We start from the raw sequence: 27,657 nt of genomic DNA, 5'->3' as shown, positions 1-27,657 counted from the left end.
TCTGGTCCCTATATATTAGGACAAGTACTAGGGGTGTCCTGTGTAGTCATGTCTGGTCTATATATTAGGACAAGTACTAAGGGTGTCCTCTGTAGTCATGTCTGGTCTATATATTAGGACAAGTACTAAGGGTGCCCTGTGTAGTCATGTCTGGTCTATATATTAGGACAAGTACTAAGGGTGTCCTGTGTAGTCATGTCTGGTCCCTATATATTAGGACAAGTACTAAGGGTGCCCTGTGTAATCATGTCTGGTCTATATATTAGGACAAGTAATAAGGATGTCCTGTGTAGTCATGTCTGGTCCCTATATATTAGGACAAGTACTAAGGGTGTCCTGTGTAGTCATGTCTGGTCCCTATATATTAGGACAAGTACTAAGGGTGCCCTGTGTAGTCATGTCTGGTCCCTATATATTAGGACAAGTACTAAGGGTGTCCTGTGTAGTCATGTCTGGTCTCTATATATTAGGACAAGTACTAAGGGTGCCCTGTGTAGTCATGTCTGGTCCCTATATATTAGGACAAGTACTAGGGGTGTCCTGTGTAGTCATGTCTGGTCTATATATTAGGACAAGTACTAAGGGTGTCCTGTGTAGTCATGTCTGGTCTATATATTAGGACAAGTACTAAGGGTGTCCTCTGTAGTCATGTCTGGTCTATATATTAGGACAAGTACTAAGGGTGCCCTGTGTAGTCATGTCTGGTCTATATATTAGGACAAGTACTAAGGGTGTCCTGTGTAGTCATGTCTGGTCCCTATATATTAGGACAAGTACTAGGGGTGTCCTGTGTAGTCATGTCTGGTCTATATATTAGGACAAGTACTAAAGGTGTCCTGTGTAGTCATGTCTGGTGCCTATATATTAGGACAAGTACTAAGGGTGTCCTGTGTAGTCATGTCTGGTCTATATATTAGGACAAGTACTAAGGGTGTCCTGTGTAATCATGTCTGGTCTCTATATATTAGGACAAGTACTAAGGGTGTCCTGTGTAGTCATGCCTGGTCTATATATTAGGACAAGTACTAAGGGTGTCCTGTGTAGTCATGTCTGGTCTCTTTATATTAGGACAAGTACTAAGGGTGTCCTGTGTAGTCATGTCTGGTCCCTATATATTAGGACAAGTACTAAGGGTGTCCTGTGTAGTCATGTCTGGTCTATATATTAGGACAAGTACTAAAGGTGCCCTGTGTAGTCATGCCTGGTCTATATATTAGGACAAGTACTAAGGGTGTCCTGTGTAGTCATGTTTGGTCCCTATGTATTAGGACAAGTACTAAGGATGTCCTGTGTAGCCATGTCTGGTCCCTATATATTAGGACAAGTACTAAGGGTGCCCTGTGTAGTCATGTCTGGTCCCTATATATTAGGACAAGTACTAAGGGTGTCCTGTGTAGTCATGTCTAGTCCCTATATATTAGGACAAGTACTAAGGGTGTCCTGTGTAGTCATGTCTGGTCCCTATATATTAGGACAAGTACTAAGGGTGTCCTGTGTAGTCATGTCTAGTCCCTATATATTAGGACAAGTACTAAGGGTGCCCTGTGTAGTCATGTCTGGTCCCTATATATTAGGACAAGTACTAAGGGTGTCCTGTGTAGCCATGTGTGGTCCCTATATAGTAGGACAAGTACTAAGGGTGTCCTGTGTAGTCATGTCTGGTCTATGTATTAGGACAAGTACTAAGGGTGTCCTGTGTAGTCATGTCTGGTCTATATATTAGGACAAGTACTAAAGGTGCCCTGTGTAGTCATGTCTGGTCTATATATTAGGACAAGTACTAAAGGTGCCCTGTGTAGTCATGTCTGGTCTATATATTAGGACAAGTACTAGGGGTGTCCTGTGTAGCCATGTCTGGTCTCCTATATATTAGGACAAGTACTAAGGGTGTCCTGTGTAGTCATGTCTGGTCCCTATATATTAGGACAAGTACTAAGGGTGTCCTGTGTAGTCATGTCTGGTCTATATATATTAGGACAAGTACTAAGGGTGCCCTGTGTAGTCATGTCTGGCCCCTATATATTAGGACAAGTACTAAGGGTGCCCTGTGTAGTCATGTCCGGTCCCTATATATTAGGACCATTACTAAGGGTGTCCTGTGTAGTCATGTCTGGTGCCTATATATTAGGACAAGTACTAAGGGTGTCCTGTGTAGTCATGTCTGGTGCCTATATATTAGGACAAGTACTAAGGGTGTCCTGTGTAATCATGTCTGGTCTATATATTAGGACAAGTAATAAGGATGTCCTGTGTAGTCATGTCTGGTCCCTATATATTAGGACAAGTACTAAGGGTGTCCTGTGTAGTCATGTCTGGTCCCTATATATTAGGACAAGTACTAAGGGTGCCCTGTGTAGTCATGTCTGGTCTATATATTAGGACAAGTACTAAGGGTGCCCTGTGTAGTCATGTCTGGTCTATATATTAGGACAAGTACTAAGGGTGTCCTGTGTAGTCATGTCTGGTCCCTATATATTAGGACAAGTACTAGGGGTGTCCTGTGTAGTCATGTCTGGTCTATATATTAGGACAAGTACTAGGGGTGTCCTGTGTAGTCATGTCTGGTCTATATATTAGGACAAGTACTAAAGGTGCCCTGTGTAGTCATGTCTGGTCTATATATTAGGACAAGTACTAAGGGTGACCTGTGTAGTCATGTCTGGTCCCTATATATTAGGACAAGTACTAAGGGTATCCTGTGTAGTCATGTCTGGTCTATATATTAGGACAAGTACTAGGGGTGTCCTGTGTAGCCATGTCTGGTCTCCTATATATTAGGACAAGTACTAAGGGTGTCCTGTGTAGTCATGTCTGGTCCCTATATATTAGGACAAGTACTAAGGGTGTCCTGTGTAGTCATGTCTGGTCTATATATTAGGACAAGTACTAAGGGTGTCCTGTGTAGTCATGTCTGGTCCCTATATATTAGGACAAGTACTAGGGGTGTCCTGTGTAGTCATGTCTGGTCTATATATTAGGACAAGTACTAAGGGTGCCCTGTGTAGTCATGTCTGGTCTCTATATATTAGGACAAGTACTAAGGGTGTCCTGTGTAGTCATGTCTGGTCTATATATTAGGACAAGTACTAAAGGTGCCCTGTGTAGTCATGTCTGGTCTATATATTAGGACAAGTACTAAAGGTGCCCTGTGTAGTCATGCCTGGTCTATATATTAGGACAAGTACTAAGGGTGTCCTGTGTAGTCATGTCTGGTCAATATATTAGGACAAGTACTAAGGGTGCCCTGTGTAGTCATGTCTGGTCTCTATATATTAGGACAAGTACTAAGGGTGTCCTGTGTAGTCATGTCTGGTCTCTATATATTAGGACAAGTACTAAGGGTGTCCTGTGTAGTCATGTCTGGTCTGTGTATTAGGACAAGTACTAAGGGTGTCCTGTGTAGTCATGTCTGGTCTCTATATATTAGGACAAGTACTAAGGGTGTCCTGTGTAGACATGTCTGGTCCCTATATATTAGGACAAGTACTAAGGGTGTCCTGTGTAGTCATGTCTGGTCTCTATATATTAGGACAAGTACTAAGGGTGTCCTGTGTAGTCATGTCTGGTCCCTATATATTAGGACAAGTACTAAGGGTGTCCTGTGTAGTCATGTCTGGTCTATATATTAGGACAAGTACTAAGGGTGTCCTGTGTAGTCATGTCTGGTCTCTATATATTAGGACAAGTACTAAGGGTGTCCTGTGTAGTCATGTCTGGTCTCTATATATTAGGACAAGTACTAAGGGTGCCCTGTGTAGTCATGTCTGGTCTCTATATATTAGGACAAATACTAAGGGTGTCCTGTGTAGTCATGTCTGGTCTATATATTAGGACAAGTACTAAGGGTGCCCTGTGTAGTCATGTCTGGTCTATATATTAGGACAAATACTAAGGGTGCCCTATGTAGTCATCTCTGGTCCCCTATATATTAGGACAAGTACTAAGGGTGCCCTGTGTAGTCATGTCTGGTCCCTATATATTAGGACAAGTACTAAGGGTGCCATGTGTAGTCATGTCTGGTCCCTATATATTAGGACAAGTACTAAGGGTGTCCTGTGTAGTCATGTCTGGTCTATATATTAGGACAAGTACTAAGGGTGCCCTGTGTAGTCATGTCTGGTCTATATATTAGGACAAGTACTAAGGGTGCCCTATGTAGTCATGTCTGGTCTATATATTAGGACAAGTACTAAGGGTGCCCTGTGTAGTCATGTCTGGTCCCTATATATTAGGACAAGTACTAAGGGTGTCCTGTGTAGCCATGTCTGGTCCCTATATATTAGGACAAGTACTAAGGGTGTCCTGTGTAGTCATGTCTGGTCCCTATATATTAGGACAAGTACTAAGGGTGTCCTCTGTAGTCATGTCTGGTCTATATATTAGGACAAGTACTAAGGGTGCCCTGTGTAGTCATGTCTGGTCTATATATTAGGACAAGTACTAAGGGTGCCCTGTGTAGTCATGTCTGGTCTATATATGAGGACAAGTACTAAGGGTGCCCTGTGTAGTCATGTCTGGTCCCTATATATTAGGACAAGTACTAAGGGTGTCCTGTGTAGCCATGTCTGGTCCCTATATATTAGGACAAGTACTAAGGGTGTCCTGTGTAGCCATGTCTGGTCCCTATATATTAGGACAAGTACTAAGGGTGTCCTGTGTAGTCATGTCTGGTCCCCTATATATTAGGACAAGTACTAAGGGTGTCCTGTGTAGTCATGTCTGGTCTATATATTAGGACAAGTACTAAGGGTGCCCGGTGTAGTCATGTCTGGTCCCTATATATTAGGACAAGTACTAAAGGTGTCCTGTGTAGTCATGTCTCGTCTCCTATATATTAGGACAAGTACTAAGGGTGTCCTGTGTAGCCATGTCTGGTCTATATATTAGGACAAGTACTAAGGGTGTCCTGTGTAGTCATGTCTAGTCGCTATATATTAGTACAAGTACTAAGGGTGCCCTGTGTAGTCATGTCTGGTCTCCTATATATTAGGACAAGTACTAAGGGTGCCCTGTGTAGTCATGTCTGGTCTATATATTAGGACAAGTACTAAGGGTGTCCTGTGTAGTCATGTCTGGTCCCTATATATTAGGACAAGTACTAAGGGTGCCCTGTGTAGTCATGTCTGGTCCCTATATATTAGGACAAGTACTAAGGGTGTCCTGTGTAGTCATGTCTGGTCTATATATTAGGACAAGTACTAAGGGTGTCCTGTGTAGTCATGTCTGGTCCCTATATATTAGGACAAGTACTAAGGGTGTCCTGTGTAGTCATGTCTGGTCTATATATTAGGACAAGTACTAAAGGTGCCCTGTGTAGTCATGCCTGGTCTATATATTAGGACAAGTACTAAGGGTGTCCTTTGTAGTCATGTCTGGTCCCTATATATTAGTACAAGTAATAAGGATGTCCTGTGTAGCCATGTCTGGTCCCTATGTATTAGGACAAGTACTAGGGATGTCCTGTGTAGCCATGTCTGGTCCCTATGTATTAGGACAAGTACTAAGGATGTCCTGTGTAGCCATGTCTGGTCCCTATATATTAGGACAAGTACTAAGGGTGTCCTGTGTAGTCATGTCTGGTCCCTATGTATTAGGACAAGTACTAAGGGTGTCCTGTGTAGTAATGTCTGGTCTATATATTAGGACAAGTACTAAGGGTGTCCTGTGTAGTCATGTCTGGTCTATATATTAGGACAAGTACTAAGGGTGCCCTGTGTAGTCATGTCTGGTCCCTATATATTAGGACAAGTACTAAGGGTGTCCTGTGTAGTCATGTCTAGTCCCCTATATATATGGACAAGTACTAAGGGTGCCCTATGTAGTCATGTCTGGTCCCTATATATTAGGACAAGTACTAAGGGTGACCTGTGTAGTCATGTCTGGTCTATATATTAGGACAAGTACTAAGGGTGTCCTGTGTAGCCATGTCTGGTCCCTATATATTAGGACAAGTACTAAGGGTGTCCTGTGTAGTCATGTCTGGTCTATATATTAGGACAAGTACTAAAGGTGCCCTGTGTAGTCATGCCTGGTCTATATATTAGGACAAGTACTAAGGGTGTCCTGTGTAGTCATGTCTGGTCCTCTATATATATATATATATATATATATATATAGACAAGTACTAAGGGTGCCCTGTGTAGTCATGTCTGGTCTCTATATATTAGGACAAGTACTAAGGGTGCCCTGTGTAGTCATGTCTGGTCCCTATATATTAGGACAAGTACTAAGGGTGTCCTGTGTAGTCATGTCTGGTCTATATATTAGGACAAGTAGTAAGGGTGTCCTGTGTAGTCATGTCTGGTCTATATATTAGGACAAGTACTAAGGGTGCCCTGTGTAGTCATGTCTGGTCCCTATATATTAGGACAAGTACTAAGGGTGCCCTGTGTAGTCATGTCTGGTCTATATATTAGGACAAGTACTAAGGGTGTCCTGTGTAGTCATGTCTGGTCTATATATTAGGACAAGTACTAAGGGTGTCCTGTGTAGTCATGTCTGGTCTATATATTAGGACAAGTACTAAGGGTGTCCTGTGTAGTCATGTCTGGTCTCCTATATATTAGGACAAGTACTAAGGGTGTCCTGTGTAGTCATGTCTGGTCCCTATATATTAGGACAAGTACTAAGGGTGCCCTGTGTAGTCATGTCTGGTCTATATATTAGGACAAGTACTAAGGGTGTCCTGTGTAGTCATGTCTGGTCTATATATTAGGACAAGTACTAAGGGTGTCCTGTGTAGTCATGTCTGGTCCCTATATATTAGGACAAGTACTAAGGGTGCCCTGTGTAGTCATGTCTGGTCTATATATTAGGACAAGTACTAAGGGTGCCCTGTGTAGTCATGTCTGGTCTATATATTAGGACAAGTACTAAGGGTGTCCTGTGTAGTCATGTCTGGTCTATATATTAGGACAAGTACTAAGGGTGTCCTGTGTAGTCATGTCTGGTCCCTATATATTAGGACAAGTACTAAGGGTGTCCTGTGTAGTCATGTCTGGTCTATATATTAGGAAAAGTACTAAGGGTGTCCTGTGTAGTCATGTCTGGTCTATATATTAGGACAAGTACTAAGGGTGTCCTGTGTAGTCATGTCTGGTCTATATATTAGGACAAGTACTAAGGGTGTCCTGTGTAGTCATGTCTGGTCTATATATTAGGAAAAGTACTAAGGGTGTCCTGTGTAGCCATGTCTGGTCCCTATATATTAGGACAAGTACTAAGGGTGTCCTGTGTAGTCATGTCTGGTCTATATATTAGGACAAGTACTAAGGGTGTCCTGTGTAGCCATGTCTGGTCCCTATATATTAGGACAAGTACTAAGGGTGTCCTGTGTAGTCATGTCTGGTCTATATATTAGGACAAGTACTAAGGGTGTCCTGTGTAGTCATGTCTGGTCCCTATATATTAGGACAAGTACTAAGGGTGCCCTGTGTAGTCATGTCTGGTCCCTATATATTAGGACAAGTACTAAGGGTGCCCTGTGTAGTCATGTCTGGTCCCTATATATTAGGACAAGTACTAAGGGTGCCCTGTGTAGTCATGTCTGGTCTATATATTAGGACAAGTACTAAGGGTGCCCTGTGTAGTCATGTCTGGTCTATATATTAGGACAAGTACTAAGGGTGTCCTGTGTAGTCATGTCTGGTCTATATATTAGGACAAGTACTAAGGGTGTCCTGTGTAGTCTTGTCTGGTCTATATATTAGGACAAGTACTAAGGGTGTCCTGTGTAGTCATGTCTGGTCTATATATTAGGACAAGTACTAAGGGTGTCCTGTGTAGTCATGTCTGGTCTATATATTAGGAAAAGTACTAAGGGTGTCCTGTGTAGCCATGTCTGGTCCCTATATATTAGGACAAGTACTAAGGGTGTCCTGTGTAGTCATGTCTGGTCTATATATTAGGACAAGTACTAAGGGTGTCCTGTGTAGCCATGTCTGGTCCCTATATATTAGGACAAGTACTAAGGGTGTCCTGTGTAGTCATGTCTGGTCTATATATTAGGACAAGTACTAAGGGTGTCCTGTGTAGCCATGTCTGGTCCCTATATATTAGGACAAGTACTAAGGGTGCCCTGTGTAGTCATGTCTGGTCTATATATTAGGACAAGTACTAAGGGTGCCCTGTGTAGTCATGTCTGGTCTATATATATTAGGACAAGTACTAAGGGTGCCCTGTGTAGTCATGTCTGGTCTATATATTAGGACAAGTACTAAGGGTGTCCTGTGTAGTCATGTCTGGTCCTCTGTATATTAGGAGAATGAAGTCTCTTGACTCGTGTGCCTCTGATTGGATGAGTTAGCGGCGTTGTATATACACACAGCTCTCTACTTTGTAGGACCTCCATTAGGCAGAGCTTCATGCGTCATCTCCCCCCTTCTGAAGTGCTGATTGGCTCTGATGGTAGCTCCTATTCTCCAAATAGCTGGCAGTCCTAGAAGTGGAACCTTTTATTTTTCTTTTAGGGGGGCATTTTCTTAGGATGTAGCATTAATGTAGCATATGGGATTACTTTTGCAGCTCTTGGAAGTGGTTCGGCATGGATCTGTGGCCCTCAGACCCGAAAAGGTTGTGCTCCCTTCCCCCTGATATACCGGAATACTTTAGTATTGCAGTGTATAGTAATGTTTGATGTCACAGGCAAGCCTTGATGGACATCTGTGTGTATGCACTGGGAGCCTTCAGTAGTTTTTGGGCTGCCATGCTAGCCTATTGGCACCCCCAACTATGTGTTCGGGGCTGACGATGAGACCCGGGAAGGGGTCCCCCTCCCACTTACTGTTTAATAGTGGTACCTAAAAAAATTAACTGCAGTGATTAGCGATCATGTCCGTTACCGGCAGCCATGAGCGGTCAGAAACGGCTGGCAGCTGCCAGGTATGGAGTGGACTCCGCTCCACACACCCTTCGTGACTGCCCCACACAAATTTACATTAGGTGGACATGAAATGGGGTTCCACCAAGATCCCAACCTCTGTTCATATGTCTTAATAGGAATTTGGAACGTCCTGGAGTTTGATGTCCCACCCGGGACTTACCCTTTATCACTCAGTAAGAGCGCCCCCGTCCTTTCAGAACTTCTGGTATGCTGGTATGACATTTATGTGAATGGCCGTCCTGTAATACCATGCTTCTACTGCGGCTGGCACTGTAGGGAAATACTTGGGTGGCTGTGGCTTAGTCCCGCAAGATCAGCTGATCTCTAGGGGGATCCCATTCATGGAGGGGCATTTTGGGGAGAACCCCTTTTAGCCAAGTTAACTGGGAAAATCCGTGTGTAGAAGCGAGATGTCTATAAACTACGGCGCAGATCCCCATCCACATGAGTGGGATGCTTACAGCAGTGCTACCTTAACGCATGGGCCTATCGGGCACTTGCGAACATAGGGGCCCCATACTATTCTATGTCTGTTTACATTTCAATGTACCGTGTAATATATATATGTGTGTGTGTGTGTGTGTGTGTGTGTGTGTGTGTGTGTATATATACATACATACATACATACACGCACTGACTGGCTGGATGATTCGCCAATGATTCTCTAACTTCCCGCTGTCGCACACACATATAATCTGGCAGCAGCATTCTTTAGGTCCTAAGTAGGAAAAGTAAATCGGTTACAACTCCATTATTCAATGCTAAGTGCAAGAGTAAGTGCACCCCTATGTAATGTAACTTCTCGGTGTCGTACAAGCGTGACATTTGGCGTGAGCGTTCTTTAGTTCCTAAATGAGGAGGGTGTGAGGGGCGGCACATTCTGCAGAGGGAGAATCTAACGCTCCTCTGTGTATGCAGATTTTATTCCTCTAAAGTAAGCTAAACTTCATAAAATTTTCGGTATAAACATCCTCTATCTAACTCAGGCGAAGCTGGGTATACCAACTAGTGTGTGTGTGTGTGTGTGTGTGTGTGTGTGTGTGTGTGTGTGTGTGTGTGTGTGTGTGTATATATATATATATATATATATATATATATATATATATTAATTACACACACAGGTGGAAGCCCTCACTGACTGACTCGCCACTAATTCTCTAACTTCCTGATGTCGTACAAACATGAAATTTGGCAGGAGCATTCTTTAGGTCCTAATAGGAAAAGTAACAGTGCAGCGACTCGAATTCAATGCTAAGCATGAAAAACTGTGAAAATCCACGGTGCATGAGAGATCTTGTCTCAGAAACTATTAAGCCTAGGAAAATGATTTGTTTTCTTGCTAGTTGCCCTGTTCAGACACAATCCTCTCCCTCTGCTTCTGGCAGACGCAGGTTTTGTCCTGCTCTCTTGGTTTTCTGAGCTTATACATATTCTCTTCCAGCACTCCCATGGTTAATTGCCTCTGGGTCTCCTGCTTTTCCAGTCACTGCCCTATATAGCAGACCTGGCCCTTCCATCCATTGCTTCAGTGTTGTTGTGAGATTTGCTCCATAGCTTCATGTTTAGCCGAGGCTCCTGCAGTAATTTGCCATAATTCCGTGTTTTACTGTTCCTCCGTCTGTGTATCCGCTGTCTGTTATCCTTGTGAGTCTGCTTCTGTTTATCCTTGTCAGCTTGCTCCTCCTTTGTTTCCGTTCTCTCCTATACTGAGGAGAATCTACCTCCCCTCTGTGTATATACTGAGGAGAATCTACCTCACCCCTATGTATATATACTGAGGAGAATCTACCTCCCCTCTGTGTGTGTATATACTGAGGAGAATCTACCTCACCTCTGTGTGTATATACTGAGGAGAATCTACCTCACCTCTATGTGTATATACTGAGGAGAATCTACCTCCCCTCTATGTGTATATATACTGAGGAGAATCTACCTCACCTCTATGTGTATATATACTGAGGAGAATCTACCTCACCTCTGTGTGTATATACTGAGGAGAATCTACCTCACCTCTATGTGTATATACTGAGGAGAATCTACCTCCCCTCTGTGTATATACTGAGGAGAATCTACCTCACCCCTATGTGTATATACTGAGGAGAATCTACCTCACCCCTATGTGTATATACTGAGGAGAATCTACCTCACCTCTATGTGTATACTGAGAAGAATCTACCTCACCTCTATGTGTATATACTGGGGAGAATCTACCTCACCTCTGTGTGTATATACTGAGGAGAATCTACCTCCCCTCTATGTGTATATACTGAGGAGAATCTACCTCCCCTCTATGTGTATATACTGAGGAGAATCTACCTCCCCTCTATGTGTATATACTGGGGAGAATCTACCTCCCCTCTATGTGTATATACTGAGGAGAATCTACCTCCCCTCTATGTGTATATACTGAGGAGAATCTACCTCCCTCTATGTGTATATACTGAGGAGAATCTACCTCCCTCTGTGTGTATATACTGAGGAGAATCTACCACCCCTCTGTGTGTATATACCGAGGAGAATCTACCTCACCTCTATGTGTATATACTGAGGAGAATCTACCTCACCTCTATGTGTATATACTGAGGAGAATCTACCTCACCTCTATGTGTATATACTGAGGAGAATCTACCTCACCTCTATGTGTATATACTGAGGAGAATCTACCTCACCTCTATGTGTATATACTGAGGAGAATCTACCTCACCTCTATGTGTATATACTGAGGAGAATCTACCTCCCTCTATGTGTATATACTGAGGAGAATCTACCTCACCTCTATGTGTATATACTGAGGAGAATCTACTTCACCTCTATGTGTATATACTGAGGAGAATCTACCTCACCTCTATGTGTATATACTGAGGAGAATCTACCTCACCTCTGTGTGTATATACTGAGGAGAATCTACCTCCCCTCTGTGTGTATATACTGAGGAGAATCTACCTCCCTCTATATGTATATACTGAGGAGAATCTACCTCCCTCTATGTGTATATACTGAGGAGAATCTACCTCACCTCTGTGTGTGTATATACTGAGGAGAATCTACCTCCCCTCTGTGTGTATATACTGAGGAGAATCTACCTCCCTCTATATGTATATACTGAGGAGAATCTACCTCCCTCTATGTGTATATACTGAGGAGAATCTACCTCACCTCTGTGTGTGTATATACTGAGGAGAATCTACCTCCCCTCTGTGTGTGTGTATATACTGAGGAGAATCTACCTCCCCTCTGTGTGTATATACTGAGGAGAATCTACCTCCCCTCCGTGCGTGTATACACTGAGGAGAATCTACCTCCCCTCTGTGTGTGTATATACTGAGGAGAATCTACCTCCCCTCTGTGTGTATATACTGAGGAGAATCTACCTCCCCTCCGTGCGTGTATACACTGAGGAGAATCTACCTCCCCTCTGCGTGTATATACTGAGGAGAATCTACCTCACCTCTATGTGTATATACTGAGGAGAATCTACCTCACCTCTATGTGTATATACCGAGGAGAATCTACATCACCCTTATATGAGTATATACTGAGGAGAATCTACCTCACCTCTATGTGTATATACTGAGGACAATCTACCCCCCCTCTATGTGTATATACTGAGGAGAATCTACCTCACCTCTGTGTGTATATACTGAGGAGAATCTACCACCCCTCTATGTGTATATACTGAGGAGAATCTACCTCACCTCTATGTGTATATACCGAGGAGAATCTACCTCACCTCTGTGTGTATATACCGAGGAGAATCTACCTCACCTCTGTGTGTATATACTGAGGAGAATCTACCTCACCTCTGTGTGTATATACTGAGGAGAATCTACCTCACCTCTATGTGTATATACTGATGAGAATCTACCTCACCTCTATGTGTATATACTGAGGAGAATCTACCTCACCTCTGTGTGTATATACTGAGGAGAATCTACCTCACCTCTGTGTGTATATACTGAGGAGAATCTACCTCACCTCTGTGTGTATATACTGAGGAGAATCTACCTCACCTCTGTGTGTATATACTGAGGAGAATCTACCTCACCTCTGTGTGTGTATATACTGAGGAGAATCTACCTCCCCTCTGTGTGTGTATATACTGAGGAGAATCTACCTCCCCTCTGTGTATATACTGAGGAGAATCTACCTCCCCTCTGTGTATATACTGAGGAGAATCTACCTCCCCTCTGTGTATATACTGAGGAGAATCTACCTCCCCTCTGTGTATATACTGAGGAGAATCTACCTCCCCTCTGTGTATATACTGAGGAGAATCTACCTCCCCTCTGTGTATATACTGAGGAGAATCTACCTCCCCTGTGTGTATATACTGAGGAGAATCTACCTCCCCTGTGTGTATATACTGAGGAGAATCTACCTCCCCTGTGTGTATATACTGAGGAGAATCTACCTCCCCTCTGTGTGTGTGTATATACTGAGGAGAATCTACCTCCCCTCTGTGTGTGTGTGTGTGTGTGTGTGTGTATATACTGAGGAGAATCTGCCTCCCCTCTGTGTGTGTGTATATACTGAGGAGAATCTACCTCCCCTCTGTGTGTGTGTATATACTGAGGAGAATCTACCTCCCCTCTGTGTGTGTGTATATACTGAGGAGAATCTACCTCCCCTCTGTGCGTGTATACACTGAGGAGAATCTACCTCCCCTCTGTGCGTGTATATACTGAGGAGAATCTACCTCACCTCTATGTGTATATACTGAGGAGAATCTACCTCCCCTCTGTGCGTGTATATACTGAGGAGAATCTACCTCACCTCTATGTGTATATACTGAGGAGAATCTACCTCCCCTCTGTGTGTGTATATACTGAGGAGAATCTACCTCCCCTCTGTGTGTGTATATACTGAGGAGAATCTACCTCCCCTCTGTGTGTGTATATACTGAGGAGAATCTACCTCCCCTCTGTGTGTGTATATACTGAGGAGAATCTACCTCCCCTCTGTGTGTGTATATACTGAGGAGAATCTACCTCCCCTCTGTGTGTGTATATACTGAGGAGAATCTACCTCCCCTCTGTGTGTGTATATACTGAGGAGAATCTACCTCCCCTCTGTGTGTGTATATACTGAGGAGAATCTACCTCCCCTCTGTGTGTGTATATACTGAGGAGAATCTACCTCCCCTCTGTGTGTGTATATACTGAGGAGAATCTACCTCCCCTCTGTGTGTGTATATACTGAGGAGAATCTACCTCCCCTCTGTGTGTGTATATACTGAGGAGAATCTACCTCCCCTCTGTGTGTGTATATACTGAGGAGAATCTACCTCCCCTCTGTGTGTGTATATACTGAGGAGAATCTACCTCCCCTCTGTGTGTGTATATACTGTGGAGAATCTACCTCCCCTCTGTGTGTGTATATACTGTGGAGAATTTACCTTACGGCTGTAAGGTACATAAGGAAGTGGCCATGGACTGCAGGGATTGATTCTTTAGGCTAAGAAGGGGCTGCAACCTCCAGTCTGGGGGTAATTTGAATAAAAAGGTGTTACCTTTAAGGATATATAGTGAGTAGTGGGAGGGGCGGCACATTCTGTAGGCGGACATCGGTACATGCAGCCTGAGGAGAATCTAAGTATCTGCCACTTCATGAAGTGTTCTGTGAGAACAGGTAATACCGGCTCCAGATTACTCGGCGAAGCCGTGCATATCAGCTGGTATATGATAATGTTGTGCGGCGGGACATGAGCTTGGCTCCAGGCTGTCTGTGTCGCGTCAAGACTTTCATTTGATCACTTTCTGTTCCAATTTTAAATGACCCTTAATTCCCCTAATAAGATGCTTCCGGCTGTGGAACCTCATGTGAAGCGCAGTTCGTCTAGAGCAGCCTGGCGCAATGAACACAGACCTCTATAAGAGGTAAATGGACCCTGGAGACTTCAGGTTCTCTGGTCTAACTCGCCCGCCCTCCTGTGCTGCTGCCTCCCCTTGTGAGTAGTTGTGGTAGGGGCCCCAGTACACTGCTTTGCCGGGGGCCCATAATGTAGTTAGAACGGCCCTAGCTTACGGTTTCGGAATCTCCCAATGTTGCCACGTGGATTCTCTCCCTTTCGTGTTGGTGGGATCCACGCCGCCTGCTGCCACACAAGGATAAGAAGCAATAGTGAGCTGCTGATGCATGCTGGGAAATCCACATGCAGTCGAATCCCACTGAAAGGGTTAATCTGCATGCGTCTCAGTGCAGTTTATTGCTGTGGACCCGCTGTGCTAACAGGTCTGATACAGCTTGTGCGTAGGATGGACTCTCAGGCAGACCCCAGCATAGCAGCCACGCTGACATCTTTGCCTTCCGTTGTCTTTATTGCGATCCGCAGCGCGTTTCTCACGACGTAGAACAGGAACTCTGCAGAACGCTCCCTAACACAACGCATCTTCTAGTTCCAGCAAGAAATCCAAGTACACCAGAATGAAGCTACACGGGAGGCACGGAAGAAGGAGAAGCTGGAGAAGGATCTGCGGAACGTCCAGAGTGAGCTGGAGAGCAGGCAGGCCGACATCCGGGCGCTGCAGCAGACGCTGCAGAAGAACAAGGAGGAGCTGCAGAAACTGGAGCAGCAGCTCAAGGAGCACAAGGTGAGGCCATCAGTATGTAGTCGCTGCAGTACCAGCCACAGCCACAACTGGATGTACAGTGCTGTGCTTTCATCTGCTGACTGATTGGTAGGGCTCAGAATTGCTGTGGGCAGGCTCAGCCTGTGCCACATAATTACTGCTTGCAGGACAAGTTCTCTAACTTTCTCATATTCTTTGTGTTTCAATTCCTCGTCATTTTCAGGACTGTCTGCTTGCTGTCAGTGAATTACATCATTATGGTTTAGTTTGAGGGAGTTGAAGGGGCTGTCAATCCAGTTAATATTATATGTATTGTACAAATCAGGATGCTTACAAAGTGTGTAATTGACATGAATAAAATAGTGAATGTCAGAGCTCTGCAATGCATTCTTTAACATAGTACAGCGCCCCCTGCAGTTCACATTATACAGCAATGTGCCCCTCCATATAATGCTGGTGCAAACCCATGCTCAGTCAATCTACAGGGAAACTTACTAGAGACTGCATTTACTGCTGTCAGGAGGAGAAGGAGACCAACTTCAAAGTTATTGGGAACTATCTTTATAGCTGACAGAAGGGGAAGGAAACTGACTAAGGACTATTTTAGTGACGTCCAGTAGAGGCTGGAGACTAATGGGGAGATGTGCAACTGACCAGCAAGCAGTTTTATTCTTCCCTAAATGATGCAATCGGCAGATAAACCAGTGCTTGCTCATTTGTCAGCTGATTGGTCGTTGTTTTACAAGGCCCACTAAGGTCCAATAATTGGCTGATGTAAAAGGACCTCAACTAGTAACTTACTCAGAGATACTTTGTCAAATGCTTTACTAAAGTCAAGATATACTGTATCCACCGCATTGTCCTGATCATCCCAGTCGGTGATTCTGTCATAGAAGGAAATTAGATTCATCTGGCATGACTTGTTTGTCACAAACCCATGCTGGCTCTGGTTAATTACTCCATTCTCATCCAAGTACTTGCATACATGCTGTTTAATAATCTATTCCAAGTTCTTCCCTGGTATAGAGTCAGGCTCACAGGCCTGTAGTTTCCTGGAACCACCTTCTTCTCTTTTTTGAAGATGGGGACAACATTTGCCCTTCTCCAATCCTCTGGGACTTCTCCTGTTCTCCAGGAATTTTCATTGATTCTGGTGAGTGGTTCAGCAATTACCTCCGCTGCTTCCTTTAGTATCCTAGGACGTAATTCATCTGGACCTTGAGACTTGAATTCGTGTAAGTTAGCTAAGTGTTCCCTCACCATCTCTCTGCTTACAGATAGCCTGCATTCTTGTATTCCCCTAATTACACAGGGAAGATCAGCTGATGTTACATCTACTTTCTGAGAGAAAACAGATACAAAATAGGAATTTAAAAGTTCAGCCTTCTCAACATCATTCTTAACCAATTCACCATTTTCATCTTGTAAGCATCCAATAGTATCTTTCACTTTTTTCTTTTGCTTTTAACCCCCAAAATCCCTTTTCATTGCTTTTGGCCTCTCACAAGCCTCAATTCATTATCAGCTTTAGTTTTCTTACACTTGCCCTACAGTTTCTGCAGACCCCATTATATTCCTCTTTAGATATTCCCCCCCCCCCCCTCTTTCCATTTGATAAACATATTTTTCCTCCTCTTTAACATGTGTACAAGTTCTGTGTTCACCCATCCGGGTCTCTTTAAATGCTTCCCATTCTTCCCTCTTTTAGGGATCGGTAACGATTGTGCTTTGAGAATCTCATTTCACAATATTTCCCAACCTTCTTGGACATTTCTGTCCTTAAGAACATCCAGCCATTGGATTCTTCCTCTTTCTGAGTTCAGTAACATCTCCCTTTCTGAAATCCAACCTTGAGCTCTAAGTCTTTTCAGGTCTTCCTCCCCTTGTTATCCAACATCCAAGGATATCATGATCACTGCCTCCTAAGGTCCCAGCCACCCTTACTTCCCCAACCATTCCCTCCCTGTTGGTAAGCATTAGGTCCAAGATAGCAGAACCCCTTGTTTTCTCTTCTGCCTTCTGGAAGATAACGTTGTCAGCAAGAGCAGATAAGAATCTGTTGGATCCATTACTTTTACCTGAGAGATTCCCAACAAATGTCTGGATGGTAAAATCTCCCATGATCACTATGTTGGGCTTCTTTGAGAGCTTGGCCATCTGATGTAGATAGAATTCCTCCATATCTTCTGCTTGTCCAGGCGGCTTATAGTAAATGCCTACAATGGTGTCCTTTCTGTTGTTCTCTCCTTGTATTCTTACCCAAACAGTTTCTACAGAACTCCCAGCTCTGAAGGTTCTCCTAACATACAACACAACATCTCCTCCCCTTTATTAGGTCTGTTTCTTATAAATACATTTTACCCTACAAGCCTTGTAACCAATCATGTGTATCATCCCACCAAGTGTCCGTGATGCCGATGACATCATATTTCTCTTCCTGTGTTCAGAGCTCCAATTCCCCTTGTTTGTTTCCCATGCTCTGGCCATTTGTGTAGGAACATGTTAGTTTGTGATCGGGGTCTCTTGTTCCTCTTCTTTCCTTCTGATTTTTTTGTCTTTCTTCTTTCTTTCCACTTCTAATAGCCAGTTTCTCAGATGTATTAATTAGCTGTATATTGTTACCTTTCACTTCCCTTTCCATATTGTTCTAGTTTAAAGCTCTCCGAATGAGTAAAGCAAGGCGCCACCAAATAAATGCTTACCTGTCTGTAAGGTACAGACCGTCTCTAGCAAGCTGTCCATCCTGTAGGTAATTCACTCCATGGTCTAGAAACCCAAATCTTTGCTGCCGGCACCATCGACGTAGTCAGTTGTTCACCTCTAGAATCCTGTTCCATCTCCTTATTCCATGGCCATCCACTGGGAGGATGGATGAGAAGACCACCTGAGCTCCTAGTTCCTTCACCTTCTTTCCGAGGTCTTCAAAGTCTCAGTCTTTTTGGGTCGTTGTCTACCAGCATGGCACCGGTTGGCAATCTTTGCCTGCTTTTCCTTGCAGAAGCTCCAAAGCAGTCAAGCCCTTAAGAGGGCATCTGGTGTGTTCAGGTCACCCACAGATCTACCACGGGGTTCAGCTCTGGTGAAGCCGTTCTCTTGGTGATTTGTCCGTCTGCTTTGGGTCCATCTTAATCTTCAGCTTTACAGCCGAGGCCGGAAGGTTTTGGGCCAACATGGACTGATATTTGGAACTGTTCATAATCCCCTCCCCATTGACTAATGCCTCGGTTCCATCAGCAGAACAACCCCCACATAATGCTGTCCCCACCATCCTCACTGCGGGTCTGGGGTTCTTCTGGTGATGGCAGGGTTGGCTGTACACCAAACATCCCTTCTGGAATTCTGGCCACCAAGTTCCCCTTTGGGCTCATCAGACAGAATACGTCCCCCCACAGACAGAACACATCCCCACATTCTGGCAGACAGGATGGAGGTTCTGCAAAAACACGGCCGGGCTTGGATGTTCTTATTAGAGAAGAAACCTAGCCGCGGGTCTTGGAGCGGCTTGCCGCACGCCTTTCTGTTGCGCCCGGCACTCCCATAGAGGAAAGCGCGGACGCAATGAAAAAAAATTAATTTGACTTGCTGTGGCCGGGGAATCTGCGCCGCAAAACCGACTTCTGCTAGCTTTGCCGCGACTAATTGGTTGTCCCGTATGCACGAGATTTTTGACAAATCTCCTCAACATGTAATGCCTTGGAGATGTCTTGACCTCCTTCTTGCTGACGGTCTCCCCTGTGCCCCATGGTGCATGTAATGCCTTGGAGATGTCTTGGCCTACTTCTTGCTGACGGTCTCCCCTGTGCCCCATAGTACATGTAGTATCTCAGACATGTTTTGCTCCCCTTCTCCTGACTGACACCTTCCAACAATCAGAGCCCTTTGATGTTCTGTAAGATTTTTACCGACCAACTAAGAAAATGGAGCTTTATGTACGGGGCGGCATACAGACCCCAGAGGAAACCTCATACAGTGATGGAGCTTTATGTACGGGGCGGCATACAGACCCCATAGGAGCTACAGCCCCCGGAGGAAACCTCATCCAGTGATGGAGCTTTATGTACGGGGTGGCATACAGACCCCCCCGGAGGAAACCTCATACAGTGATGGAGCTTTATGTACGGGGCAGCGTACAGACCCCATAGGAGCTACAGACCCCGGAGGAAACCTCATCCAGGGATGGAGCTTTATGTACGGGGCGGCATACAGACCCCGGAGGAAACCTCATACAGTGATGGAGCTTTATGTACGGGGCGGCGTACAGACCCCGGAGGTGTTACAGACCTCGGAGGAAACCTCTTCCAGTGATGGCGCTTTATGTACGGGACTGGCGACGCCTCTGAGGACTTAATGGCCTTGGATGAACAGTCGCCATTTTTCTGATCTTCTATTCAGCTCTGACATTAAGGTATAGCCCGATGAGGATACCATTCTGCAGGTTGGCCCCTTTAAGAGATTTCACCAAACTGGAGGTGCTGTTAATAAACTTACAGAGCAAATGCCAGTAATTAGCGCTAATTATTACAAGCCTGTCTGTAAATACCACTAATTGTGGCCAACTGCGACTGGAAGATTACAGCAGAGGACCAGCCACGCTCTCCCCCCTCACCCTGCAGCTGGCAGCGCCCACCGCCAATTTACACACATTTACAGTGATTAGAATGACATGTTGGCGAATGGGCATGAAATATTTATCCGCCAGCTGCTTCAGACCTTGGTTAGTGTTTGGCTGCACGGAAGAAATGATCTTACATCATCAGAGAATGCTCGAGGAGGAAGGGCACGCCGCACTCCGCTCTTCAAGTTGTTTAGCCTTCTCTGCATATTCTACGCAGTGACTCCACCAGCAGAATAGTGAGTGCAGCTCCAGAGTATAATACAGGATGTAACTCAGGGTCAGTACAGGATAAGTAATGTATGTACACAGTGACTCCACCAGCAGAATAGTGAGTGCAGCTCTGGGGTATAATACAGGATGTAACTCAGGATCAGTACAGGATAAGTAATGTATGTACACAGTGACTCCACCACCAGCAGAATAGTGAGTGCAGCTCTGCAGTATAATACAGGATGTAACTCAGGATCAGTACAGGATAAGTAATGTATGTACACAGTGACTCCACCACCAGCAGAATAGTGAGTGCAGCTCTGGGGTATAATACAGGATATATCTCAGGAGCAGTACAGGATAAGTAATGTATGTACACAATGACTCCACCAGCAGAATAGTGAGTGCAGCTCTGGGGTATAATACAGGATGTAACTGAGAAGCAGTACAGGATAAGTAATGTATGTACACAGTGACTCCACCAGCAGAATAGTGAGTGCAGCTCTGGGGTATAATACAGGATGTAACTCAGGATCAGTACAGGATAAGCAATGTATGTACACAGTGACTCCACCAGCAGAATAGTGAGTGCAGCTCTGGGGGATAATACTGGATGTAACTCAGGGTCAGTACAGGATAAGTAATGTATGTACACAGTGACTCCACCAGCAGAATAGTGAGTGCAGCTCTGGGGTATAATACAGGATGTAACTGAGAAGCAGTACAGGATAAGTAATGTATGTACACAGTGACTCCACCAGCAGAATAGTGAGTGCAGCTCTGGGGTATAATACAGGATGTAACTCAGGATCAGTACAGGATAAGTAATGTATGTACACAGTGACTCCACCAGCAGAATAGTGAGTGCATCTCTGGAGGAAGGTTGTGTGTCTGAGAGCTCTGCTGGTTCCAGGGTGTGGTCTGCTTCTAGGGTGAAGACCTTGCTGAGAGCCCAGGAACAAGTGCACGTTTCTGGGCTACATTTGCCATGGAGTGCCGTGCTTCCCCCCTCCGGCTTCGGTCGGGAGGGGGGAGGAATGAACCCCAGGAGGGGAGAGGATCCAGTCGGGGTCCACGCAGCGTCACCCAGACTCCCCGGGAGGATGTGGATTATAGGAAAACCCGAAGCCAAACTAAAGCCAAGGTGAGTGCTGCAAAGGCACCTACAAGTGTCAGCTGGGGAGAGCGCAGCAAAGGTGAATCTGTTACTGCTATGGCATCTCGGATAGCTGCCAACATAAAGGACTATAAGGAGGTTGGTAGGCAGCTGCAGAAGTATCGCAGGGAACTGCAGACTGCCCTGAGCGATCTAGACAAAGCCCCACAGGGAAGAAAAAAGATCGCTGCAGCAGAAAAAGTTAAAGCCTGCAAGGAGGCTGTGGACATCTACAAGGAGGAGAGATATAGAATACTCCAAGCCAGCGGCCCATTTAAAGAGAAGCTCCTAAATGATGAGCGATTTGCTGGAATGGCGCACGTGAGCAGCGACAGCAGCTCAGACGAGTCGGAGGATCCACAGGAGGGGATGGCGATATGCTCTGGGGAGCAGCCGTCCCTACAGCAGGGGGGAACTGCAGGGAGCAGCATTCCTGCTGAGCAGGTTAGCCTGCCCCCCACATCGGAGGAGTCCAGTGCTGAGGACGCGGACGACGACAGCGACAGCAGCAGCGGTGAGGGGGCCCTCATCATGCAGCAAATCATGCTGCAGGAGTCCCCAGAAAGAATGCACAATATGTACTTTGGTGACGACATGCCTGAAACAACATCTACGGGCAAAAAGAAACAGAAAAAAAAGATGAAGACCACCGTGCAGGAGAGGTTTGTGTACGTCACCAAGCACTCCGGTCCGGCTGCAAAGTCAGATCGGGGTGCTAGCCCTGGTATACCCCTAGTCCCGGGCTCTGCAGTGGGTCCGGTGCAGGGGACTGGGGAAGAGAGGGTTAATGCGGCCCAAAACTCCATTTCTGCTTGTGCCAGTAGTGGGAATGGAGGCCATAAGGAGGCAGAGAAGGTCCGTGGGAAAGATGGAATGAGGGGTCGCGGCCAATCCGGAGGTGCTGGCGCTGATGGCTGCCCCCCAGTGGGAGGGGGGGGCAGTCTGGCATCAGGTTCCACCAGTGGCGGCTTGGCTGTCCCTCCTGTGTCCCTAAAACGCCTGTCAGGTGTAGAGGGGGCGCAGTGGGTGGTGGCCAAGTCTGCCGATCCTCCCACCCATCATGATGGTAACGCAATAGCAAATAAGCAGGTAAAAAGAACTGCAAGTCCCAGAATGGCCGGAAAAATGGGCGGAGCTAGAGCTGCAGAGACAGCTCCTACAGAGCATAATGCTGGACTTAAGGCTAACTCTTTCAGTGCTGGTCTCCAGCCTCATCCAGCTGGAAAGTGTAACATTAAGAAAAAAGGTGAAGCAGGTCCTGGTCCAACAAAAGGAAAATGTATGAATGATGTGAATGGGACAACCGTTAGTGCTACCGCTGCCCCTGCTCCCGCTTCCGCTCCCGCAGAGGCTTTGGGAGCTCAGGATGCCCCCAATCCCCCGGGAGGTATGACATCGGCTGTACAGGAGGGTGGGGCTTCAGGTAGTAGTCAGGGGATGGGCCAGGATCCAGTCACCCCTCCGGCGGCGACAACAGCTGGTAGAAGTTATGCCAGTGTCGCCGCTGGAGGGAGGGGGGATGCGTCCTCCTCGTCTTTGGGCTCTGGGGACGGCGTTTTGCAACAGCGCCTCCTGGAGGCCTTGAGGAGGGGGGAGAGCTCGATGAATGTAGGGGGCAGAGTTGTGGATTTGTCTCTCTGGGTGGAGAGACATGGTCTTGGTGCCTTCCGAGAACAAAGGGGGGAGACCGTCTGGTCCCTGCCGACAACCGGGCAGGACATTGGCCGTAGGAATGTGGCCCGTCTTCAGTGGAGAGGCAATGACGCATGCCCATCCAGGAGTAAGGTGGTGGAGCTTCTGCTGAAGATGGGTTTCAGGGCAAATGACATCTATGCCCTGATCCATCCTTATGGCACGTCTGAGTTCGACATCAGCTTTGCTCGCCCGGAGGGCCTGGAGCTCTTCTGGGGGAATTATGAGCTGATGAAGGACGAGCCCGGCTGGCGCGGTTTCGCTGCACAAGTGGTAACCCGCCAGACTGGAGTCAAGAGAGTGACCGTTTTGACTCGTAACGAGTCCCTCTCTTGTTACGATATCATGACTTGGATAAGTCGGTACGGAGAGGTGGTGGATATGCCCAATAAGAACCGGGACGAACACGGCATCTGGTCCGGAGCCTGGACGTTTATGGTAAAACTTAAGCGTTCAGGGAATTCGGTGGCCCACATACCATCCGCAGCCTTCCTTGGCAGGGATCGTATCTTGGCCTTCTACCAGGGGCAGCCGAAGCTCTGTCACAAGTGCGGCGACCCCACACATTTGAGTGCAGCCTGTAACGTCATCAAGTGCGCTCTGTGTGGCGAGGTAGGTCATCTTGCGGCATCTTGTACAGAGATTAGGTGTCACCTGTGTGGTGACCTCGGTCACCCATTCAGTCGCTGTCCGCGCTCTTTCGCCAATGCGGTCATGGCCCCAGCGGAGGAGAGCCGTGAGGTTGCTTCTGCAGGGGAGGGGACCAGCAGAGGCGAGGGAGCCCAGGAGCCAAGGAAGAACAAACATGCTGGGGCAGCCAAGCTAAGGCGCCAAGAGAAGCGCGGAAGGGGCAGGGAGCTGGTGGAAACCCAGGTGGCAGGTGGGTCAATGCTGGCCCCTGCTCCGGACGCAAATCATGTGGCTGAGGCTCCAGGGGACAGGGAGCTGGATGAGGAGGTCAGGAGGATCCAAAGGGAGGAGGCTGCCACTTATTCAGATTCTTCCCACTATGAAAGTGTGGGTGAGGGCAAGGATGAGTGGCAAAAGAAAAAGCGCAAGCAGGGCTCCAAGAAAATGAAAAAAAGGGAAGGGAAATCTTCCCCTGCAACGGGCCAGGTGCAGGAAGGCAATCCAAACTCTCCTCTTGTTGGGCTCTCCAACAGGTACCAAGCTCTCTCGTCCTCGGAGGAGGCAGAGGTGGCCAGGACAAGCGTGGGGCCTACAGGGGGTGCTGAGCCTTCCTCTTGTGGGGGTTTGGTGACCTCCAGGGGGAGGGCTGGCCCAGAGCCCAGTGGCAAGGAGGACGAGGTTGAGGAGCCCCTTGCCATGGACCTTTCAGTGTCCAAGAAACGTGGCAAGGGGTCATCCTCAGACCCGGATGAGAAGGGGGGTGGGAAGAAGAAAGCCATCTAACTCGATCACCAATGATGGCGGCACCCACTCCGTTGACGCTGGCATCCATTAATGTTGCCAGCATTAAATCTGATATGGCTAGATTTGCGGCCTTTGATTTTCTCGGCCGCGTTGAAGCCGACATTTTGTTTTTGCAAGAGACCAGGCTGCCAAATTTGGCAGCTGTGCATAAGGCAAGGAGGGAATGGAGGTCTGGTCCATCTTACTGGTCTCTTGCGGCCGAGCCATATAGCGGAGTGGCGGTACTTTTTACTGCAGCGGTTGAATGCCGACGGGTTATCGAGTTAGAAATAGGGAGGTGCCTGATCCTGGATGTTCTCATGAAGGGACAAGAGCTTCGGCTAATCAACATCTACGGTCCCCAAACCAAGCGGGACCGCAAGGATCTCTTTATGAGGATCAAGCCGTACCTTTTTTCCAGTCGGCAGGTGATCTTTGGGGGTGACTTTAACGCAGTCACGAGGACCCGTGACAGGGGAGGCTCCCTAGGCAAGCTGACTTATGATAGCGTCGCGCTTAATAGCATAGCTAGCGAAGCTCGCCTGGTGGATGTCCACATCCGGCACACCCCAGGCCACGCGGGTTTCACCTATTATAGAGGCGAGTGCAGGTCTAGAATAGACAGGTTTTATTTGAAGGAGGAAGCCATCTCTTCACCAGTTTCTGTTGTTGAGGTGGAATTCTCCGACCACTGTCTGATTTTGTTTTCCCTGAATGTTGCAGAGACCCCCCGGATGGGTAGAGGCTTATGGAGGCTGAATTCATCACTCCTGGAGGAAGCAGAGATAAGACAGTCCTTTGAGGATTTTCTGCAGAGCCAGGTACCATTACTGGATCTTTGTAGCAGTAAGTCAGAGTGGTGGGAGATGCTCAAGATCAGGGCGGCGAGGTTCTTCCGCCAGCTCTCTAGCCTCAGGAGCCTGAGTAAGTACCGTCTTTATCAGGGCCTGAGGAGGAAACTCGAGCATCTCGTCTCGACTGGAGGTAGCCGCGAGGAGATCTCCAGAGTGAAGTCTTTGCTCAAAGGGTGCCAGTATAATAGGCACGCATCTTTGGTTTTTGAGAGGGACTTCGGGAAGTACCACTCACCTGACCCTTACAGAAACTGCAAGATGTCAGTGAATCGTAAAGTTGTCACTGGACTGATCGACGGTACGGGATCTGTGAACAGGTCCAGATCAGGGATTCTGGAAGTCATCAGATCCTTCTACTCGCACCTTTTGAGAAAGAGGGATCTAGATCGAGATTTATGTTGTCGGCTTTCCTGGCTGAAGCTGTTCCTGAGCCAGGGGATGACATCTCCCTTAATGTTTTGACAGAGGAGATCAACATAGAGGAAGTTAAACTGGCGATTGATGGGCTTGCGCTCAAAAAATCGCCAGGACCGGATGGCTTAACATCTGAGTACTATAAGACCTTTAAGGACCTCTTGAGTCCCCTCTTGACTGAGGTTTTCAATGAGTGTCTTTCCTCGGACACTCTCCCAAAGTCAATGAGGAGGTCGGCTTTGATCCTTCTGTCAAAGGGTAAAGACTCGAGCCGTATTGAGAACTGGCGTCCCATAGCGCTTCTCAATACGGACAGGAAGGTTCTGGCAAAAGTGCTGTTTAATCGGCTGGTCAAGTTTGCACCCCGGCTCCTCTCGGGCGCCCAGCATTGCTCTGTTCCAGGTCGTAGCACCTTTAGTGCTGTTCTAGGTGTCCGGGAGGCAGTGGAGCAGGGTAGGGCTGGTCACTGGGAGGGGTACCTGCTGTCCTTGGATCAGGCCAAAGCGTTTGATCGGGTTAATCACGAGTACCTCTGGTCTGTTCTTCTGAGATATGGCCTGCCAGTGGGGTTTGTCAATTGGCTCAAGACATTGTATGCGGGGGCTGAGACTTTCCCGCTAGTGAACGGTTGGGTCGGCCACCCATTTGAGGTTGGGTCTGGCGTCCGTCAGGGTTGTCCTCTGAGCCCCTTGCTGTACGTGTTTGCCATTGATCCTTTCCTTAGGATGATTGATGGTGGGCCTATGGCAGGGGTCGGGATGGATCGGGCGGTGCCGGAAGCCGCCCTCAGGGTGGCAGCGTACGCTGATGACGTCACCGTCTTTGTGTCCTCGAGGGGGGAGGCAGAGTACGTGATGGCAGAGGTGGATCGCTACTCGGAAGCATCTGGGTCTGGCATCAACTGGGATAAGTGCGAAAGTCTCTGGTTAGGAAGGGGAGATCCTACATTTAGTCTCCCGGACACCCTTCCAGTGCCCCAGGACTCGGCTAAAGTTCTTGGCATCAAATTTGGCCGGGGAGATTACCCCATGCAAAATTGGGTGGTCAGGCTCGATGGTGCCACTCAGAAGGTGGCCCAGTGGAAGGGTTGGTCTTTGACCCTTCGGGAAAGGGTTAACCTGATCAAAACATACCTGCTCCCTTTATTCATCTACCTGGGCAGCGTATGCATTTTGCCAGAGCCTCTCTGGACCCGGGTCTACAACCTGTTCTTCCTAATGTTGTGGGGGAACAGGTTGAACCTAATTAGGAGAGATGTCACATATCGCACGAGGAGACTAGGGGGGTTATCTATGGTCAACCCTGTGGTGTTTCTCGTAAACACATTTGTTAAGATCAATATAGGCAACCTCTGGCAAGAGAGGGCTCCTCCGTGGGTATTCTCCTGTTGGGGATGGCTTCGGCCTTTCTTCCAGGAATGGGAGACTGGAGGGCGAGTGAAGGATCTTCGCACGCCGCACGGGCATCTTCCGGCTTACGCTACCGTGGTTCTGAAGATGATACGTCGGTGGGGTCTGGGGATGTGGGAGATCAGAACTCTGTCGAGGAAACTCCTCGATAAGAGGGTTCTGTTGACCCATTTCCAGAAGCCCCTGGCGCTCAAGGACTGCCCAAGTCGGGACCTGGAGGGAGGGTTACGTTTATTGAATTCTGACAGGATCCCCTTGAAGTTTTGGGACTTGACTTGGCGCTGTTTCCACGGGAGACTGTATGTAAGGGGCAACTTGAAGAGCAGGCCTCTGGTGGATAGGGGTTGCCCCCGCCAGGAGTGCAGCAACGTACTGGAAAGCATGGAGCATTTCCTGCTTCAGTGTCCCTTTAATACAGAGGTGTACAAACGGGTGGGAGCCTCC

At 46.9% G+C, this 27,657-nt stretch overlaps 1 protein-coding gene across 1 annotated transcript in view; it reads left to right on the top strand.

The window, feature by feature from the left end:
• Positions 1–27,657, top strand: part of CFAP58 (cilia and flagella associated protein 58) — a 133,315-nt gene that overhangs the window by 42,471 nt on the left and 63,187 nt on the right. Inside the window, exon 5 of the mRNA XM_066601490.1 lies at positions 15,277–15,471. Within this exon, the coding sequence (XP_066457587.1) occupies positions 15,277–15,471 (195 nt within the window). The remainder of the gene's footprint in view (positions 1–15,276; positions 15,472–27,657) is intronic.

Source organism: Eleutherodactylus coqui, chromosome 4 (assembly GCF_035609145.1).
Source record: "Eleutherodactylus coqui strain aEleCoq1 chromosome 4, aEleCoq1.hap1, whole genome shotgun sequence".
NCBI lineage: Eukaryota > Metazoa > Chordata > Amphibia > Anura > Eleutherodactylidae > Eleutherodactylus > Eleutherodactylus coqui.
This window is presented reverse-complemented; position numbering and strand designations above follow the sequence as displayed.